The 22,093-nt window shown below is 32.6% G+C and overlaps 3 protein-coding genes across 4 annotated transcripts; all 3 read right to left on the bottom strand.

The window, feature by feature from the left end:
• LOC109717389 (late embryogenesis abundant protein D-29-like) lies at positions 721 to 2,575 on the bottom strand. 2 transcript variants are annotated; one of them, XM_020243157.1, is made up of 4 exons: positions 2,258 to 2,575; positions 1,623 to 1,732; positions 936 to 1,283; positions 721 to 799 (listed from the first exon to the last, which is right to left on the bottom strand). In XM_020243157.1, the coding sequence occupies exons 1-3, from the start codon at positions 2,500 to 2,502 to the stop codon at positions 979 to 981; spliced, it is 660 nt and encodes a 219-aa protein (XP_020098746.1). In that variant the 5' UTR covers positions 2,503 to 2,575; the 3' UTR covers positions 721 to 799; positions 936 to 978. The 2 variants fall into 2 exon arrangements, with proteins under 2 accessions (XP_020098746.1, XP_020098745.1); XM_020243156.1 differs by having other exon boundaries at positions 772 to 1,283.
• On the bottom strand, positions 7,011 to 8,302 carry LOC109717582 (protein RADIALIS-like 3). The gene is made up of 2 exons (XM_020243428.1): positions 7,944 to 8,302; positions 7,011 to 7,358 (listed from the first exon to the last, which is right to left on the bottom strand). The coding sequence occupies exons 1-2, from the start codon at positions 8,225 to 8,227 to the stop codon at positions 7,337 to 7,339; spliced, it is 306 nt and encodes a 101-aa protein (XP_020099017.1). The 5' UTR covers positions 8,228 to 8,302; the 3' UTR covers positions 7,011 to 7,336.
• On the bottom strand, positions 9,895 to 15,056 carry LOC109717148 (protein RADIALIS-like 3). Its single transcript, XM_020242821.1, has 2 exons — positions 14,776 to 15,056; positions 9,895 to 9,994 (listed from the first exon to the last, which is right to left on the bottom strand). Exons 1-2 carry the CDS (start codon positions 15,054 to 15,056, stop codon positions 9,895 to 9,897), a joined length of 381 nt encoding a protein of 126 aa, XP_020098410.1.

Below are 22,093 nucleotides of genomic sequence, written 5' to 3'. Positions count from 1 at the left end.
TTGGTTGGTGATAAACGTTTTTTTTTAATTGAATTGGGTTTTATATTTATATCTGAGTAGTTGTGTTAAATAAATTTTGGTATAAATGATGCATTTACACAAAAAGTGTTTCAAATATTTCTATAATCTGATTGATTTTTTTTTTAGAAAATTTAGCTAGAATGTGATTAAACATAGCATTCGAATTTGGAAGTAGTTAGATACCAAACCATTTCAAGTTGTTCATACTTGCGATAAGGACAGTCAATAAGTAAATTCTACACTTTTGTTCCTTAATTATAGGAGATAGCCCACTTTAGTGATTCGATTTCAATTGAGAATTGTAATTAACTATGAGGTGATTGTAATATTTAGTCTCACTTTATTGCAATTTCTAACTCAAAATGTAAGAGATTATTCTTGTAATTTCAAGCTTTTTCAAATTGTTGCAATAACAATTTCATAATCTAGTTTCTTGAATAGTATTGAATGGCTAATATTGCAAGTAGTGTAGCAGTTTTATTTATTGTTGCATCGTAAGTAGATTCTTTATAATGTAGAATATTTAAAAGAGTAAAATATCATACTTCGCGTATTCCGAGCAAAAATTACAACTAATAAACTTTAAGACTAAAAGTATACGCCTTCTATACAGTATATATATTACGATGAATTAATTTGGAATACGTGCAGTGCTTTATAATTTATATAGAACGAGCAAGAGTATTTAGCCAAATTTTATTTAAGCAAAAAAATAACAAGTGTGTGTCATGGGAACACGCTTCAGATCACTCGCAGCAACAGCATGTCGAAGATCACTCTGCATATAAATACAGTACCAAAACACAAAATTAAAAGGTCGCCAAAACCTCAGGAAACTGCCCAGATTAAAAAGACCCAAAAAGAGAAAAGAAAAGAAGATTAAAGAAAAGAGTCAGAGAGATGCACTTAAAAACCTCCCCAGCCTCTTCTAAGCCTCATAAGAAACTCTGATACCCTTCACAGCTCCTCCATTTTGGCTCCCAAATCCCCGGCCAACCGAGACTCCGTCTCCTTGGCGGCCTCGTAGCTCGCCTTCGCGTTCTCCGTCATCGTCTCCTTCGCTGTCTCGTACGTCTCCCCTACCTTCTGCTTCGCTCCCTCGTAGGCCCTCTGCGCCGCGTCTGCGGTGTTTGCCGCTCCGTCGGCCATCTTGTCCTTGGCATCCTCTGCCTTCTGCATGATGTGCTCCTTCGCCTCGCCCGCCTTCCCCGTCATCGCGTCTTTCGCCTCTCCCATTTTCTCCGACGTCATCTCTGCAGCTCCTGCACCGAAAATTTTACTCCTGGAGTTTAATAATACGTCCAGAATTATCTTATATCGCACCAGTTTAATGTTTCGTATACGTCAAATCAAATACTGTATTTGAATTCGCGTAACATCCCTCTACATCCATATACACCTATTCACACTTACTAAGTACGTCCAGAATTATCTTATATCACATCGGATAATATTTTATATACTATTTGAATTTCCGTAACATCCCTCCACAGTCATATGCACCTATATATTCACACTCAATAAGTGCTCTAAAATAGATGAAAAAATAAAATGATAAACTTGATTTTAACTGTCAAAATTCGAAAATTTCAGGATGATACCGGATGCGGCATTCGACATCTTGTCCTTGGTCTTCATGGCGATGTCCCCCGCCTCGTCCATCATCTCCTCAGCCGCCTCTCTCGCATTCTCGTGCCTCAGCCTGAGCCCTCTTTCGATAAAAAAGAGTCGCATAAACACACATTAGTCCGTAGAATTAAAGGGTGAAATATATGGATTCTCCCAGTATAATATCGAAATTGCAACTTGTACATTTTCGTCCTTGAACATTTGCATGATTATAAAACACACTTATGCGTCCGTATTTTATATATATATATATATATATATATATATATATATTTTAACTTACAACACTTTCGTCCTTGAACATTCTCATAAAAGAGGCATTACTCTCCCTTTCAAACAAATGAACCACTTATTTCATAATTGATATTAAATTGTTTTTTAATGTAAAAACTGGTGCGGATCATATCTCAAGTATAGTGCATTTGGAGATGTACCTGAGTGATTTGATGGAAATGTTACTTTTCAACAATTTGAGACTAAAGCACCAGTAAAAGTTTTGCAAATTTATAATTTTGTCATTTAGGACAAGGGTCTATTCATATAGTTTTTCACTCCCTAGATTAAAATATGCTAGCACAGATGGTAGAAGCTAAAAGAGGGGGAGTACTCAGAGATCTTCTCACGGGCCCACCCAGCCCACGACTCCGATGTCTCCTTCGCGTCCTGCGCCGTCTCCGCAGCCCTCACCTTCGCCTCCTCCGCCGCCAAGTTCACTCTCTCCTTCGCGTTCTCCATCACCGAGCCGTAGGCCGACGCCGGCCTCGGCCCACACAATGAGAACAACAACAACACTACCACAAATAACACGCTCGCCATAGCATTACTCAACTCCCCCATGCCTCTTCGTGCCATTCTAATTCTCTCTTGTTCAATTCTTTTTTCTTTTCTTTTTTTTTTAAAAAAATTTCTTTCCACTTTTTTATTTAGAGCAATGTTTCGTTACATATAGTAACGGTCGTTGCCCACGTGGCGGTGGGGGAGTGGAGAGAGGGAGACGTGGAGATTGGAACGGGGGTGGCGGTGCCACGTGTGGATAGACGCTGAGAGAGTGCCACGTGTCCGTAAGGGAGAGGAGTGGCTTGGGCATAGCCCGATTCCTTGGACCGACCATTTGGACCGAGTCGTTGGGCCGAGCTTGCTTCGTAGGCCACCCCAGTTGCGGACATTGGGCCGAGCTTGTTCTTCAAATTGTCACGTTACATTTATGAGAATTATTATTTAATTATAGCCTCAAATGGAAAAAACTACTCCTGAAATTTTTTTTTTTTATTTTGTCCGCTCAAACTTTAAAATTATATAAATAACTACGTCACCATTCCATGCATATATTGTAGATAACTACTGATATATCCATTTTACTTTTAGAAGTGACGGGAAAAAAAAAGGTTAATCAGTAAATAGTAAAAGAATTATTTCATAAAGTTACCTAATTTGAGAAAAAATAAAATTTTTTTACATTCCTACAAATTCTATAACTTATGTACAAAATAGTAACGAAGTAATAATGGTGTTGGACTAAGTGTTACAACTTTAAATTGTAAGGGAGTAAAATAGAGAATTTTTAAAAAGATAAGGGCGGAAAGTGCAAAACAGGATATTTAGAGAAGGCTTATCTACATTTTAGCCTTAATTAATTATATCTTAAGAGTCCGGCTACTATACTCTTACGAGTGCGATCGCCCTCGTACTCATAAGTCGTTTTCGATGATAGAGCTTTCGAATCGACGATCCGTACCGTTAAATATTATCTAGAGCATTTAAAACTTTCAGAAATCAAATTTCATAATTTTTTAACATTATTTACCTTACGATAAAAAACTCACAAAATTGATAATTTTTAACGGCCGATATGGGATACTTGTTAGTTTAACGGTGTAAAAGAATTGGAATATGTTGAATTTTTGATAGAAAATTCTATTCACTATCTAGATAAAGATCAATAATTCCGATCTTAAATTGAAGAATTCGATCATCCATTTTTAGGACGTCGTTCGATTTTGACCGTTCATTTTATGCCCGTTTGATAGATTTTATTATGATTTCGAAAAATTACGAAATTTATTTTTTAGAAGTTTCAAATACTGTAGATCATATTTAACGGAGTGGATCGTCGATTCGGAAGTCCCATCATCGAAAACAACTTATGAGTACGAAGGGTCTAATACTCATAAGAGTATAGTAGCCCTACTCAAATCTTAAATTATTTTTTTCAGTATACCAGAAGTTCAAAATTAGATTGGAGAATATATACGATGATCGATGTTTGTGTTTTTTGCTTATGCCACACTTTCCTTTCCTTACAGAGAGTAGAGACTGCAAATTTTAATTCTAGTTCCTTCCACGGCAAAAGTTCTCGACTGTTCTATTTGCCAAACACTCTACTGAATTTGTTATCGTCTAGAGGAGGATTAGAAGAGCACTGGCCAAACTTATGGGTCAAAAAAATAGTACTTATTTAAGAATTTTAGTTATAGATTATTAATTTGGTAGTGCGTGAAATTTAGGATTAGCCTTATATAAATGTTTATGAATCATATAATCCAATAGGTTACTTTTCTTTTCGAAAACTTAGGAGCAAAGTGCTTTATCCAAATGAATATTAGAACTCACTGATTGTATTTAGCATAGTTTGTTAAGGACTTGTTAGTTGATATCCGTGATTTTAAGTTTGAATCTTAGTTTTTTTATATTTTTAGCTAAATTTATTTCCAAAAAAGAAACAAAATTAAGAGATAGCATGCTATTTTTCTCTCAACCTCTAAATAATTTGTTTATCACATATTATAATTTTTTAAAGTCTAATATCTGCACATTAAATAATTGCAAAAGTTAATAGTGTTAAAATTAAATCGATCACTCTTTGCTTCTTTTATTTTTTTTTGAAAAAAAGATAGTTCGCTACCCACTTCATTCATTCAGATGATAAATTAAGATATATGGGTGAGACAGTAAGACCTCAAGGGTAATGGGAAAATTCATATTGGTTTTGATATAGATTTCAAGGCCTCTTGTGACTTTTGAAGATCTTGATGTATTATACACACTGTGGTGCATGTAATAAATTATAGCTTGTCACGTGCACACACAGACTAAGGGCATATTTTTTTTGTATTGCATGCATAACAGTATTTTTTAATATTTATAATCTATACTTTTTCTTATATCTTGATTTGCGATTTCGTGACAAGTTCGAAATGTGAATTTTATTGAATGAGAGAAAATTAAATAACATTATGAGCGGATTTGAACTTAAAATTTTCTATTTTGATATCATGTTAAATTATATAAAAAAAANTGCCGAAGTAATAATGGTGTTGGACAAAGTGTTACAACTTTAAATTGTAAGGGAGTAAAATAGAGAATTTTTAAAAAGATAAGGGCAGAAAGTGCAAAACAGGATATTTAGAGAAGGCTTATCTACATTTTAGCCTTAATTAATTATATCTTAAGAGTCCGGCTACTATACTCTTATGAGTACGATCGTCCTCGTACTCATAAGTCGTTTTCGATGATAGAGTTTTCGAATCGACGATCCGTACCGTTAAATATTATCTAGAGTATTTAAAACTTTCAGAAATCAAATTTCATAATTTTTTGACATCATTTGCCTTACGATCAAAAACTCACAAAATTGACAATTTTTAGCGGCCGATATGGGATACTTGCTAGTTTAACGGTGTAAAAGAATCGGAATCGGTTGAATTTTTGATAGAAAATTCTATTCACTACCTACATAAAGATCAATAATTTCGATCTTAAATTGAAGAATCCGATCATCCATTTTTAGGATGTCGTTCGATTTTGACCGTTCATTTTATGCCCGTTTGATAGACTTTATTATGATTTCAAAAAATTACGAAATTTATTTTTTAGAAGTTTCAAATACTGTAGATCATATTTAACGGAGTGGATCGTCGATTCGGAAGTCCCATCATCGAAAACAACTTATGAGTATGAAGGGTCCAATACTCATAAGAGTATAGTAACCCTACTCAAATCTTAAATTATTTTTTATCATATACCAGAAGTTCAAAATTAGATTGGAGAATATATACGATGATGATCGATGTTTGTGTTTTTTGCTTTTGCCACACTTTCCTTTCCTTACAGAGAGTAGGGACTGCAAATTTTAATTCTAGTTCCTTCCACGGCAAAAGTTCTCGACTGTTCTATTTGCCAAACACTGTACTGAATTTGTTATCGTCTAGAGAAGGACTAGAAGAGCACTGGCCAAACTTATGGGTCAAAAAAATAGTACTTATTTAAGAATTTTAGTTATAGATTATTAATTTGGTAGTGCGTGAAATTTAGGATTAGCCTTATACAAATGTTTATGAATCATATAATCCAGTAGGTTACTTTTCTTTTCGAAAACTTAGGAGCAAAGTGCTTTATCCAAATGAATATTAGAACTCACTGATTGTATTTAGCATAGTTTGTTAAGGACTTGTTAGTTGATATCCGTGATTTTAAGTTTGAATCTTACTTTGTTTATATTTTTAGCTAAATTTATTTCCAAAAAAGAAACAAAAGAGATAGCATGCTATTTTTCTCTCAACCTCTAAATAATTTGTTTATCACATATTATAATTTTTTAAAGTCTAATATCTGCACATTAAATAATTGCAAAAGTTAATGGTGTTAAAAATTAAAACGATCACTCTTTGCATGGGAGAAACTTTTTTTTTGTTTTTTGAGAAAAAAATAGCTCGCTACCCGCTTCATTCATTCCGATGATAAATTAAGCTACATGGGTGAGACAGTAAAGCCTCAAGGGTGATGGAAAAATTTATATTGGTTTTGATATAGATTTCAAGGCCTCTTATGACTTTTGAAGATCTTGATGTATTATACACAGTGTGGTGCATGTAATAAATTATAGCTTGTCACGTGCACACACAGACTAAGTGCACATTTTTTTGTATTGCATGCATAACAGTATTTTTTAATATTTATATTCTATACTTTTTCTTATATCTTGATTTGTTTCGTGACAAGTTCAAAATGTGAATTTTATTGAATGAGAGAAAATTAAATAACATTATGAGCGGATTTAAACGTAAAATTTTTTATTTTGATACTATGTTAAATTATATGAAAAAAAAAACTGTTGTTCTCCTAAAACTTAATATTTTTTATTTTTATATTCAATAGGTGTTTCAGATTTTATTTTATTTTATTGTTATTAATAAAATAAAAATATAGACAAATTCCAAGAACTACAGTAACATTAATTAGGACAGCTTATGGCTATTTTATTCTTTTTATCTCTTAATTTGAAATCATTGCAACTTTCTTTCTAGAGTTCATAGACTAAATCTTGCTTTCGCCATGAAACCTTAATTGGCCAACATAGAATATACAATAATAAACTCCACAAACTTTCTCAAAGAGTTACATACATTCTCAAAGAGTTACATAGAAAATAACTACACATATATTTTATACCATACCTTACGTACAATTAGCAGATTTACATGAGGATAGAGATAATTCGAAGGGCTTGAAAATGAAAGATCTACATATATAAATACCTTAATAAGATCAGCATTTTCTTATCTTGTTAAAGTTACTAAGACCATTAATTAATTAGAATCTATACTACACTTGAGAGAACAGCAACATCCCTTCTTCCAATAGACACCATGCATATATGCACCATTAATTGTTTCTTCATCTTGCTTGATTAGAGCTTCAAGTGCTTGAGCCTGTAAAACATATATAAGACAATAAAACAAATTATAACCCATAATAATTAGCTCTTAAGTAGAGTATATATATGTCCATCAATCTTTATGTAACTCCCTGTCACATATGCTTTTTGCAGATATGAAAGGTACATGAAGATAAGTAGATTCCAAGAAGAACAAAGATTCTCTTAAAAGAATAAAGTGGCCCGAGTGTGACCCCAAAAAAGGTTTAGGAAAAGCCATTGGTTGTGTAGCTATGACCTTGGAAAGGCGTGAGATCTTTGTTAGCGTGAAGTTTCTGTTGAAGTGTTGTTTAACAGAATTCTTAAAAAAAGCATTTTTATAGAAGTGCTTTTGAATAAGACCTTATATATAATTGTTCGCTACGTTTTGTATATATAAAAGCTTCAAATTGAAGTTTTCACCTATTTAGCCGAAAAGTATATAAATTCTTATCATGTGCTAATATAAAAGGCGGACTTTGGATATCAATCATGCTCTAATACCATGTTAAATAGAGAGTTCGAACAAATTCAAAAGCTTAAGCTAATAAGTAGAGATGCTCTCGGATATTGTACGCGGTTCAGAATTCTGGTTAACTACCTCTGCTCCTCATAGGCGACGGCGCCGCCGCCCTTCCCGCCGGAGGAGCGGTAGATGGGGAACGGCACGCGGCCCGACTCGATGCGCTCGATGTCCTCCACGAGCTGCTCGTAGTACCGCTTCACCTCCTCGGCGGACTTCCCCCCGACCGCCCGCGCCACGTTGTGCCAGCGGTCGGGCGTGTCCTTGTCGTACACCGCCAGCGCCTGCTCGAACAGCTTGTTCTGCTTCGGCGTCCACTGCGACACCGAGCCGCGGGACGAGCTCATCGAGCACGATGCCATGAAAATATATATTATCTAAATAAACTTGTGAACTACTACAACTACTGGTTATCTTTGAGCTGGGATATTTGTTGTAGTGCTTGCTATGAGGAGGTGAGTATGGTGAGTGTGGGGTATTTATAAGGGTCAAAAAGGTTGAGAGGTGGGGGAGGGGTGATGGGAAGGGGAATAGTATCTGCAAAGGTCTAAAGTGAGGAGGGAGAAATATGGAGAATAAGGTATAACTACGGGGCTTAAGAGAGCCACAAAAAAAAGTGTGGAGAAAGAACCCAGATTTGTCCCGGGGAAGTGGGGGATCTTTTCATCTCATTAATAATTGCTTGGTTATCTCACCCTCACCCAATATGATTTGTTTCTTTGTTTTTTTTCTCTACTCAGCTGCTTACTTAGACCTCGTTTGGTATTGCTTAAGGGATGATAACGGGGCGGGGCATGGACGGGGGGCCCTTCATCGTCCCCGCCCGCAGGTTTTTAAAGAATCCCATTCCCGCCACATTCCCGCGGAAAAAATATTCCTCCGTCCCCGCAGAAATACCGCGAATTTTTTTAAAATTTATTAAATTTAAATTTGTTTAAATGCTATCAATTATTAAGTTTATTTTTCAAAATATCAAATTATTTAGTATGGCTAACCAAATTACTAAAAATATATAACAAACAAATATCATTTTTTTAAAAAAAAACATGTTTAATATTTTTAATTAAATTTAATAATTTATGAATGTTTTAAATATATTATTTCGCAAAAATTAGAAATTTTGTCGGCCGCCTGTTACTGGGAGCTGGGATAATTTTTTTTCCGTTCTAGTCCCCCAAGGACAAAATCCTCCCCGTTCCCACTCCAGTAAGGATGGATTGCCGCATAGATTCAGATCTGCGCCAGAAATTGTCATTCTTAGTATTGTTGTTGTCTATTCAGATCTGCGCTATAAATTGTCATTCTTAGTATTGTTGTTGTCTATTTTTTTAAGCATCAAATTTGTATACTGGCTTCATTGATTAGCTTAAAATATGTTGTGAATGACAACTCGACCAAAATAAAAGCACAAAATAGTTACTTTTTAGGTATTTTTACTTTCTATTGTCAAATAAATTTAATGAATATGTAAGAATTGTAACTAATTTATTATTCCCTTCTATATTTCTATATTTGAAAAAGTAAAAAAAACATTAAAGATGCCCTGGTTTTCTACTCTTTTTCATAAGGGGGTAATTGGTTGGTTTATTATTATTCTGGTTTTACTTTGAACCCAAACTTTGTTGACTTTTCTTCTATCAAAGTTAAACTCTAAATATCATATATTTTTTAAAAATGTTTAGTCCCAGAGTGAATTTCAGATGCCAATAGATGTAAATTTATGTTGTAACATGTCAAGTCACTGTTTCTAAAATTATCAGTTAATTTTGGATGTGCAAGATAAATATCATGGAAAACGGATAATGACAGTTCAAAGATGAAAAATTAATCAAAATTGCAGGTACAGTTCAAATTAAAGATGAAAAATTAATCAAAATTGCTGGTTTAAGATTGGAACTATCAGCTAGTTGGAATTTATTACTCTGAATGTGTCCCCCACGCTGTTATCTACGAAAATAAAATATTTTTCTATCGCATTTTTTCGTCGTGCGTCTAAAACTCGTATTTTGCTTGCAATCCCAAGAGAAGCCTAAAGCATATTAGCATAATCAAGCTGTCTTACATCTTTTACAGAGAAAGGTTCGTTGGCCTTGTCCTGCTGCTGCATCTGTTCACTCGTCTGTCTCCCACTTTCACAGGAGTCAACATTTAAAAAGAAAAATAATAATAGAGAGAAAGAGAGAGAGAGAGAGAGAGAGAGAGAGATAAGATATGTGGCAATATCAGTGAAATTGAATTTGTCACATAAGATATGTGGCAATATCAGTGAAATTGAATTTGTCACCATGTTTAAGGAGATGACATTTAAAAGCATGACATCGACAAATGAAAAAAAAAAACCCGCTCATTTCTAGTACAAAGTGGCAAAAGATTTAATTGTTAGTATCTGAGTTTCAAATTCTAAATCTAATTGTTTAAAATTTTTAATTATTTTTTTAAAAAAAATTAATGAAGTGATAGCATGCTATCATTCTCTATTTTTTTTTTTTTAATAATCCTTATGATTCAGCGCACATATATATAGTTGTCGATTTTAATTTTTTCTTGATATATGGCAAGTTGACCCATATTTTATTTTTACTTAATCAAATTATTTTTCAACTAAAATTGTAGTTTTAGATAGAAAAGTGTTTTGACTTTACCAGATAGATACTGGGCATTTTTCACGGAAAATATATGCAACGTTAATAATATATTCTTTTTTTATAAAAAAAAAAACAGAAAAGTAGGCAAAAGTGATGCACTAATATGCCTAGTGCAGAGCCACAAATTAATTTCTTTTTGTTGTTGTTGTTGTTGTTGTTGTTTTTCTCTTCAATTCATCAAAAATTCACGAACTAAAAGCATATTGTTTGCTGCAGCATATCAGCAGAAGCCGATTCTTTGATAACAACATAAAGTAACTTAGTCTAGAATACATATGCAGCTTATGCTTAAAATCAAACCAGATTCTCTTATAGGATGAATATGACTTCGACTCCCACACGTTCCAGTGTTTTGTGCCCACTTCGATGTAAAGCCCTAAAACTCGAGGCCATGCCAATCCTGATTCTCCACACAAGTTGATTTATGCCTTTTGCTCTATCACACAATTAATGCTATATATAGTGAACTACATAGTTATTATAGGACAAATATTATTCCTTCAATCACAACCAATGGGTACAAAGATGTTTAATAACATATATAAAACAAACTTTCATTAAACAACAAATACACTCACCCTATCAAATAAACTTTTATTAAACAACAAATACACTCACCCTATCAAATAAACTTTTATTAAACAACAAATACACTGACACTAACGTCTAATACATATGACTTTCTTTAATTAATACATTTTTATTGGAAGAGAGAACTAGACATATACAAGAGAGCACAAACTAAGTCTTCTATATGATAACTAATAACGGATCTTCTTGATCTAAACTATAATTATCTAGCAATATCAGGACTTGTTTCTGTTCTTCATTCTTCACTGGAGCTTAATTTAGATACTTCAACCTGTAAAGCATGTAGAAGTAGTAAGATTAACTGGTGTTACACATTAATTAAAAAAAATCTATTTTCTGATTTTATTCGGACAAAGTTTAAGCAAATTATAAAAACATGAAATTTCATGGATCGAGATCTATAGAAGAAATTTTGAAAGCATATTATGCTTTAAAAATATGCATATAAAACCATCACTGGAAATTCAAAGCAATAAAATCTATTTTAGTTTAAAATGCATCTCAGTGAGTAGAAATAATGTGCCTTCAACAGGTGCACAACATTAGCGTCCTTTCAGAATCATCCATTTTTCTATTACATACTAGCTAGATTAGTATAGACAACTACAAGTTGCATATTGAAATATGCGATGTGATTGGCGGTTAAAAAATAGTAGTATATAGAATCATGACGGACAACGTAGGTATTAAAGTATATGATGGAATTGAGGCTTAAAAATTAAAGAGTTTGTTTCGCTACGTTTATAAGGTAGGCACACCTGTACATCCAATACTATCTTCGCAGTCAAGCTTCAATCATTAAACAAAGTTGCAGTTACATCAAATACTATTTCCATTTGACAAAAATTTGATTCTTGTTTTCACAAAATTCTTAAATCATAATACATGTGGAAATTTTAGAACATACCAAATTCTCCAAATTGATTGTAATTCGAATAATGATTTTGAAAAATCTATGATTCTAATTGTAGAATTCTAAATTTCATGAAAACTATATAAGATGTATATGTGAGTTACAGATTGAAGTAATGCGTTGTGAAGCATGCTTCAAGAAGCAAAGTCTAATTCTTCCTTTTATAAAAAAGATGTTAAACTGATAAGTTTAATGGGATAAATAAGTTCAATACAATATTCTCTGTTATTTATGTAAATTATGTACTATCATTTATACCTTCTTATACTATTCTACTTTTTTCAAGTGTTGCATTTACTAGAAAATAAATAGAAATCATCTTATTCTTGATTTTTGATCTTTGTATCTAAATTAAAATGTTATGCTGAAAAGACCATTAGCTACAATAGAATTACTTCAGCGAAAATAAAATTATATAAAAAGATATATGAAAATATAAAAAAAATTTAAAAGTGAGAAATAGAAGATCTAACAGAAATAAAGCTTAATTTAAATGTTCTATTCACTCTTAAATTATAAAAATATATGAAAATCGGTATAAATTAAATTAAATAGGAATCTGATAAAATTAATGCAATTATAGAGTCCGACTATGGTGCTTGTAAAAGTACCAAGCACTTGGTACTTGTAAATTTTTTACCGTTAGATCTATGCCTTTGATCATTTTTACCCGTTAGATTATACTATTCAACCAACCACCCACTCAACCCTAGGAGGCCCACATCATCCTAACCGCACATCCTTTAATCCAAGGGCCGAAAACTTACAAGCACCAATGACTTTGTACTTTTAAAAGCATAGAAGCTCAATTCTGCAATTATATTCATTTAGCTGTAATATATAAAAATATATGAAAATATGAAAAAGTATAAAAAATGTAAAAGTCGGAAATAGAAAATCTAACAGAAATAAAGCTTAATTTAAATGTTCTATTCGTTCTTAATTAAATTATAAAGATATATGAAAATCGGTATAAATTAAATTAAATAGGAATTAATTTTTTTAATTTATTCTTAATAACTATTTTAAGGGTAAAATAACTATTTTAAGAATGGACATAATTTGAATAGAAATTGAATTCTCATAAATCTAACATCAAATGATGAAAATTGAATAGAAATAATCTGTTTTAAACTTTACTATATTATTCAAAATGACCAAAATCAAACTATAAATTTGGGAAAAATAAAATTTCAAAATTTTAAAATTTAGGATTTAAAGCAATCAAATAACATGTATAATATGTTATTTGTAAACCAAATCAAGGTCAGCATGCTTTAAGCATGTAATATATAGAGAAGCAAAGCCAAAACTTTAGAATTAATTGCTTATTATTTCATACATGTAGGACTCATTTGTTGAATGATGCATAAACTTAGAATCTCGAGTACCAACCAACCATCAAACTCTTAGTCAACTGTACTAGGTACAGCCGATTATCAAAATAAAAAAAAAATTTGTTAACTCTATATTTAGATTCTTTTTGTGTCGAAAATTTCTATAGGCCAAATAAAAAAAAATTGCCACTAAATAAAAAAAAGCATATATTAAGCAACTTGTATCTGCTCTTTTAGTAATGTTGCTTCACCTCATATATTTAATATTTCGGATTGAAATTGTGTTCTTACAAATATAACCGTAAAAGACGAAAATTGAATTAAAATCATTTGTATTCGAAAAAAATCTTATTAAATTATTCAAAATGACTAAAATAAAGGTATATATTTGGAAAAACTTAGAATTTAAAGTAACCAAATAATATTAAAACAACATGCTTTGTACATGGAGAAGTAAAGTCAAATTTTTTAGAATTAATTCTTTCTTCTTCCATAGTTGTAGCGCTCATTAATTGAATGTTACATCAACTTGGGACCTTTGAAATCAATTATTAAACCCTTACTCACTACGTTAGACACAGGCGATCAGTCAAAATGAAAAAAAAAAATTTATATTCATACTCTATTTATGTCTAAAAATAAGAAGTATATATATTAAGCAACTTTAAACAATTACTATATGAAATCTCTTCTTTTTATGGTATGTTTTTCTCGGCCACTTGTGGTCATCTACTCGTCCCTAGCTAATGAGTTTTTCTTAATACTGCTTTAATTTACGTACTTAATTTTAAATATTTTGCATAGAAATTGAGTTCTAACAAATCTAAATGAAAAATGAATGAAAATCATTTGTACTTAAAAAAATCTTACTAAATCATTCGAAAATGACTAAAACCAAGATATAATTAATTTAGAAAAAATAAAATTTCAAATTTTTTAAAATTTAGGATTTAAAGCAACCTAAGATGTAAACGTCATTTATAGATCAAAGCAAGGTTCTCATGCTTTAAGCATGTAATATACATGGAGAAGCACAAGTCAAATATTCAGAGTTAATGTGGGGCCCATTTACTGAATGGTATATGTAAATTTTAACCAGTCAAAAACGATTGTTAAGTCTTTGTTAAGTCTTTTTTTTTTTTTTTTTTTTTTTTTTCTTGTGTTCCAATTTGTAAGCCTTAATTCGTATAGTCCAATGAATTGGAAACGGAAACGTGTATCTTTTCTCAAAAAAAAAAAAAAAAAAAAAAAAAAGGTCTTTGTTAAGTCTGTATTCACGTTTTTTTCGTGTATAAAACTCTTTATAGGTTAAATGAAAAAATTGCCATGCATTAACTCTTTTACCAAAAAAAGGGGAGCATATGTTTAGTAACTGTTCATTTTTTTTTTTTAAGTGATAAATAATTAGTAGATGGTATATATACCTCTCCTCTTCATTGGCAGCAGTGTTTCCTTCGCGACTGTATGAGTAGCTAGTGTACGCAGGGAACGGCACGCGGCCAGACTCGATCTGCTGGACGTCCCTAACGAGTTTTTCGTAATGCTGCTTCACCTCCTCGGGCGTCTTCCCTCCGACGGCTCGAGCCACGTCGGGTGTGTCCTTGTCGTAGACAGCGAGCGCCCTCTCGAACGTCTTGTTTTGTTTCGCAGTCCACTGCGAGCCTGCAGTGCTACGCGACGAGCTCTTCGATGACCCAGATGCCATCTCTCTTGAGCTCAAAGCAAGGCTATATTATTAATTTGCTCGTTTAAGTTTGGCACGTAAAAAGAGTTGGCGTGTGCTGCTCCTTATATACCCAAGGGGAGTGGATTTGTGGGGTGTAGTTGTGGAGCCCATATATAGGAATGTCGGACTAGCACAATGACTAGAGATATAACAATGCATGCCCAGAATATATATTCAGAGGAATTACTCTATATAGAGGAATATATAGAGGAATTACTCTTCCATGAACTAAGGAATTCAATGTGTGCAATGAAGAGAACATATATTTAAATCCTTCAAAAAATATTGTTTTACTTCTTGAAAATTAGGTTTTCCTATTTATCCTCTATACTGCGCCCTTAATTAACTAACATAATATATTCTATCAACATCATATATTCACATCCCTTTTTCTTTTTTTTTACTATTATTCTTATATATTGAATAAAAAAATAAGGATTAAAAAAAGAGAGTAAGTAAAATGATGATCTGAGGGTACTGATGAAATTAAGAATAGATTACTGAATTAGGTTAAATGTCAAAATTCACTTAAACCACTTTATTGGGATAAATTCCTGTTAACACTTCACGGAGAGTATAGTTACGTTAGAGGCATCTCAATATTAACGTGCCCCAATTAAAGTAGATTTTACGAAAGCGCTTCGAAATGTAGCAGTTAGTGGCCCTGAAGTGAAAGCTGCAACAAACTGCATGTGTGGCGCCGCGAATTTATTAATGAAATGAGGATCACCGCGCAATAAAAGAAGTGATTATTATTTCAGATTGAGCGTTCAATAATTCTTTATTTTATATTATTGTTTTCTTATTTGGAGTTAAACTCTTATTAGAACTCGATTGACAATGCGGTGCGACGCAAAGGAAAGAGAGGGAGTGTGTTTGGGAAGTCATGTTGCGTGGCAGTGTCGATGTGCAAATTAATTTGCGACTGTTTGGTATATATCTTCTGTCTTTTCTAATGGTTTTGCATATGAGCGTTCCACTATAATAATTATAAAATATTTTCTGCAATGTGACTTACGTTAGCAAAAGCATTTTGGAAAATGCTTCTGTAAGCGTCTGCTACTCCAGTGCCACGAACAAACAATATTTTCAAACTGACCCTTAGACTTATATCTATTTTGTGTACTATATTCTAAATCTGACTCATCAAACCATATTTGAAGGATCTTTTTTTATATTTTGCGAGAGCCAATTACTGGTACAAATGATATAAGTTAAATTAATGACTTGTGACTATCATAGTGACTAACAAATTAAAGAGAAATAGGGTAGCATGTCAAATGTCTTGGAGAAATTAAGTGCTTTAAACAAAGGCTAGTAGAATCATATCTATGAAAGAATATTATACTTCAATATGACAGTAACAACTTTTAGCTACCCAATCCAACTTTGTTAATAACCTAAAAGAATGTATTTTTTTTCTTCCCTTCATATCCAAAAGATGTTGTTTTCCAAATTATGTTTTCTCCATCACTTTCTTTGAGAAAAGTTCCTTTCGGGATGTAACTTAGCCTTGGTGCATTTCCTGGGATAGATTCTTCAATATGAGCCTCTCTCTTTGACTACTTTTCCCTCAAACTTTGGAGGAGCTATATGCATTGCTACAGGATCTCTAATAGTTGCAAAAGGGATATTCAAGTTGTGTACCAAATGGTCCTAATGGTTGATGTTCACATTACCAACTTGGTGAAAGCATATTAGTACGTAGGTGCTAATTAACTTTAGAAAATGTATATATTTTTCCACTCACAAAAAGAATAAATAATTTTGCTATGAAGGGATATCCACGCATGATGAATTCATCATACTAAGTCCTCTCATTAGGCGCATAATAGCTTGAAATAGAATAGTAAAACAGCTTCTATGTTAAATTATATGTGAAAGTACAACTGCCTATTCTAATGACCTGAACTATTAGAAAATGATATTTTTAATAATATAAATATTAAAAATAATTATTTTGTTAAATTACATAAAACAACCGTTTATTTTCAATAACTTAAGCTTGAACTCGAACCTTTTTTTCTGATACCATATTAATATTAAATATAAAAATATTTAAATACGTACCGTTCTCTACCAGCTTAAGTGTTTAGAAAATAACAGTCGTTTAATATTATTTAACATGGTATCAGAATAGAAAGTTTTGAGTTCGAGTCACTACAGGCTTCTAGTATTATTAATTTCCTCCAATTTAATTTAAGTCCACATTATGGACCTACAAAAAATGTCTAGTCCAGACACGAAGGAGAGTGTTAAATATAAAAATATTTAAACATTATTTTCTATCGGCCTAAACTTTTAGAGAATAACTATTGTTTCTTTTAATTTTACAATTAAATTATTCGCTGAAGGATGAAAGTAGATTGAAAGAGGGCTACACAGAAAGAAACTGGACTGGAAATAAGAGAGGTGTGAAACCAAGCTACATCTGATAATATGTTAATTAATGGGCTGACGTTCACACTAGAAGCATAAACCGAGAGCTAGGTTTAGCAATCCTTCACATAACATGCTTGTCAAAATTCTAATTTCTATCCACTATGGAATTAACATCCTTAGCAACTTTACCCGAGGAAAATAAATCAAGTGTCACACTATATGGAATGAAAAAAAAAACGTTAGCAGCTTAGATTGAACCTTCAATATTCTAGTTTCAACACACTTATTTACATGACTCTTGTACCTTCCCAAGTTAACAAATTAATAACATGTTAGAGGTGCCTTGAAATTCTATTCGTCAATAGTTTGGAGGAGCTATAGATTTTTTTAAAAAAAATAAATTGTGAAGAAAAAATGAATGTTTGTTGTAGGTAGCAGAGGGCTCGAGCGGATGGTGAAGAACCTGTTAAGAAATTTTCTTCTTCTCTTTTGCCTTAGACGCAATACAATATTTGTAATCTCCAGAACATTGTACTCCATTTTTTATAGTGAAGCTCTCTTCTCCTTTGTCCGTGATTTTTTCTCTACTAAGGATTTTTTACGTAAATCTTTGTGTTCATTTTATTTTCTATTCGTGATTTGTTTACTTTATGTTTGTTGTTTTCGTTTCTATTTGTGCGCTCGTTCGTAACATAACACACTTCGATTCTTGTCACATTGATCATAGAAAAGATAACAACTCCAGAATCCATATATATATATATATATATATATATATATGTATGCATGTATATATATACACACACACACACAACAAATGAAGTTTTTTAATACATATAATATGGCTAGCACATTTTCATTAAAAAAAAAAAAATCATATCACCAATATATAGCAACCAAATAAATTAAAATAATCAAAACAAAAAGGCACATGTTGCTGACCCTCCTATGACTTTGGAAGGGAATTTTTTTTGTCTCATTCACACAATATCACCTCTCCCCACTCTGATTGCTACAATAGTCGGCTACAGAATCTACAAAAGGCTTGTGAAGACCCCATCACCAAAAGCGCTTCTCCTCCACCTCAGAGATGTGGAACTTTGAGATCCATTTAAAAGAATAATAAAAAAAAATTATAAAAAAAGAGGAGGTCCCCCTCTATCAAATTGCACCTCTTGTTGTGCACAAGATTCAGCCAAATATATACGTGCAAAAAAAAAGCATTAGATCCCTTGAGATACACATCCTTCGCGATAAATATTTAGAATCCTTATCATTCATATCTCTCTCCATAATGAGTGTTGAATGCTGATTCCTTCTCTTTCCATCCGCATAAATTGGGTCCCCCCTTTTTTCATGTTTTATTGGTCCCTTGCACACAACTTGTGCAAGAATCTATGGTGGTCTTCGTATCAACTAGATTCGAACACGGATATAATAGATTATCAGAGAATCAATATTCGCAGTTGGAGTTTTCGTCGAATTCATCTTCGTCCACAAATTGTTAAGTTACACCATATATTACGACTTTTTGTTAATCGTTGGAGGAAAAATTATTGCACGCATGCTTAACAACAAATGTTCATCAACTGTTTTATATTTTCTCTTATTGCAATCTGCTGCAGCACTGATGAATTATAATCTTTGAGGTACAAGTAGGATAGAGGTATTGATGGATGCATGGTGTATGTATATAGAAGAAAAAAAATTGGTGAGAAGAGTCCTCAATATTAAACTCTCCTATCCACCATTCACGTAACTCTAAGATTCGTATCGTTCACATGATATAGATGAATGACAGATAAAATGGCCTTACCTTACTGATCTTCCCTACCAAATTTTTTTTCATGCTTTTATAGATAGGGTGGAAAAGGTGGTAGCCTCGGCATAATAGGGAGATTCAACAACTAGACCTCACAGCATAAAACAGCTGTGAATAATTAACGAGAGCCAACCTTTGAGGGAACCTGGGAACAGAGACNTCAAGAGTATGGATCTTATTTTAAATAGTTTAAAGAATTTTCTAATAAAAATTCAATTGATTTGAATATCTTTACGCCGTTAAACGAGAAAACGCCTCTTATCGATCATTAAAATTACAAATTTTGAAATCCTTTGATCATTAGGCAAATGATGTCGAAAAGATTCACTACAACAGAATTGGGTTATAGGGAGACATGTTTGGGACACTTTTATGTAAGTGTCTCATTTATACCAAAGCTTAAAAAAAATCTACTAATGCCTAAATATAAAATTCAATCCAATCAAAAATAAAAGATTACTCTACTTAACTACCCCACCCAGCCCATTCTGCCCGATTACAAATAGAAAAGAAAAAAAAAAAGAAAAATCGATTACCATCTCCCCTTCTCCCTCACTCAATCCACTTAAATTCTAGACGAAGAGCCCTTCACTCTCCTCTTCCTCTACCACCACAGCCAACGAGGTAGAATTCCGGTGGTTGCTAAATACTTAAATAAGTGTTGGTAAATTAGCAGCACTCTTTTTAGGTTATAGCGACACTCTTTAACTGTCACTATATATCTAGTGACCCCACATATAGCAACATTTTTTAAAAGTGTCGGTAATTTAGTCAGCATTATTTTTTTTGACCTGTACCGATATTTGAAAGTGTCGCTATAGACTGTTTTTGTTGTAGTGATTTGAAATTTGATTTCTAAACATTTCAAGTGGTATAGATCATGTTCAACAGTACCTATCGTCGATTTGGAGGCTCCATCATCGAAAATAAATGGGTGGCAACGGAACCCGTTTGCTATCGATAGTATTCTAGCTCAACTCTCTCTCTCTCTCTCTCTCTCTCTCTCTATATATATATATATATAAAATAAAAATATTTATAAATATATAAATATAATTATATATAATAATATATAATATATATATTAATTATATGGAGTTCGGTTGGGATATTATCGATAGCACCAAGCACTTGGTGCTACCAAATTTTCCGCTGTTAGATTTAACCCTTTGACTATTTTTATCCGTTAGATTATACTACTCAACCAATAACTCCCTCAATCCTAGAGGGCTCACATCATCCTAGCCGGACATTTCTTAATCCAATGGCCGAAAACCTAATAACAGCAACAACTTGGTGCTATTGATAGTATTCTAGCATAGTTCTAATCATATGTATATATAATTTAGGTTATTGGGCATATTTGTTGGTCCACAAAACCAAACCAGCAAAACCCTAGTCTCTTTCTCCCTCTCTTTCATTTGCTCGCAATGTCCCTTCCCCTAAATTATTTTTCTTAATATTATAATATCGTGTTTCATACATTTATTTTGTATATTAAACTATTAGACATATTTTTGTATTACATTTTAGATAATGTTTATAAAAATTAAACTATAAATTGCATAATTTAATAATTTCAAAATGCTCGTTTAGGGCTCGAGCTCGTTTGACTCGAAATTAGGCTCACTCGAGCTCGGCTCGAGATTTCAAACTGAGCTTGAGCCTAAATTTAGCCTCGAGATTAATTTCAAGCCAAGCTTGAGCTGAGATAAGCTCGCTCAAGCTCGGCTTGTTTCCACCCCTACTGATAGTTTTATGTAGATACACTTATTCTAAGCAGTGAAAATGTTATTGTCATTGTGACGCCAGAAAGTTATTAAGCTAAAGATAAAGAGATAAGATATGGGAATTTTTTGAGATACCACACAATCTCAATTAGTAGTGTTGTATGACTCCATCAAGATATTATTAGCTTATCCTTTTCCTAGTTATTCTCACATCCATTTGATATATAATTATGTCTTTCCTTTTCTTTTCTTTAGGAGGTAAAGGAATGCCGTCCACTTACACGCTAAAGAAAGAAAAAGGAAAAACAAATTTATCTTCCAATGACGCAACTGTAAAGATAGTACATGTAGCAGAATCAGTTCAGTTGAAAACACAAACTTGTGAGCTAAGAATATATCCTTCCTTCAAAAAGTTAAGCACGTAATTTTCTTTAATCTATATGGTCGGAATTTTAGAGCAACTTATCTTAAAGAGTGAGAGCCTCGGGCCTAGGACTAATCCTTTGTCCCTCGGAAGTAAAATTAGATATCCAGTCCAAATAATTTTTAAAATTAAAAATTTTTAAATTTTTTAAAAAATTAAAATTTTGTTATTTATAAATACTTTTATAATTTTTAATTTTTAATTTTTTGACCAACTAAGTCTAAAGAGGATCATTCTAACTTTTTTTTTATATTTTTCAAAATTTTATAAAATTTTGAAATAATCATAAAAATGAAAAAGGAATAAAGGTCCAGTCCAAAGCCCGGCCCTCTTGGCATTATCGACTGAAGGGCTATACTGGATCGCAGATTAGATGGTCCGAAATTAGGGCCAGATCGGGCAGGACTGGATCGGTCCCCCGATTGTTTCGGCCTTCGTAAATGTAGGCCGTGCCAACCCAACATTGCTAGGTGTAGATCTACTTGTACCTTCAGGTAGATAGGTAAGATTAGGCCTCAACTCTTTGAGTCCCAATCTCACCTTCTTAACAAAGATCGAACTTACCGGCCGTTCCTAGAGTAAGTGGCAAAGGGCTTGGTGGTTGGTATCCGAGACCCAAGTTTGAATCCTAATTAATTCATATTTCCAGCTAAGTTTA

Source organism: Ananas comosus, linkage group 11 (genome assembly GCF_001540865.1).
Source record: "Ananas comosus cultivar F153 linkage group 11, ASM154086v1, whole genome shotgun sequence".
Classification (NCBI taxonomy): domain Eukaryota; kingdom Viridiplantae; phylum Streptophyta; class Magnoliopsida; order Poales; family Bromeliaceae; genus Ananas; species Ananas comosus.
The sequence above is the reverse complement of the archived record's forward strand: the minus strand, read 5'-3'. Positions and strand labels throughout refer to the sequence as shown.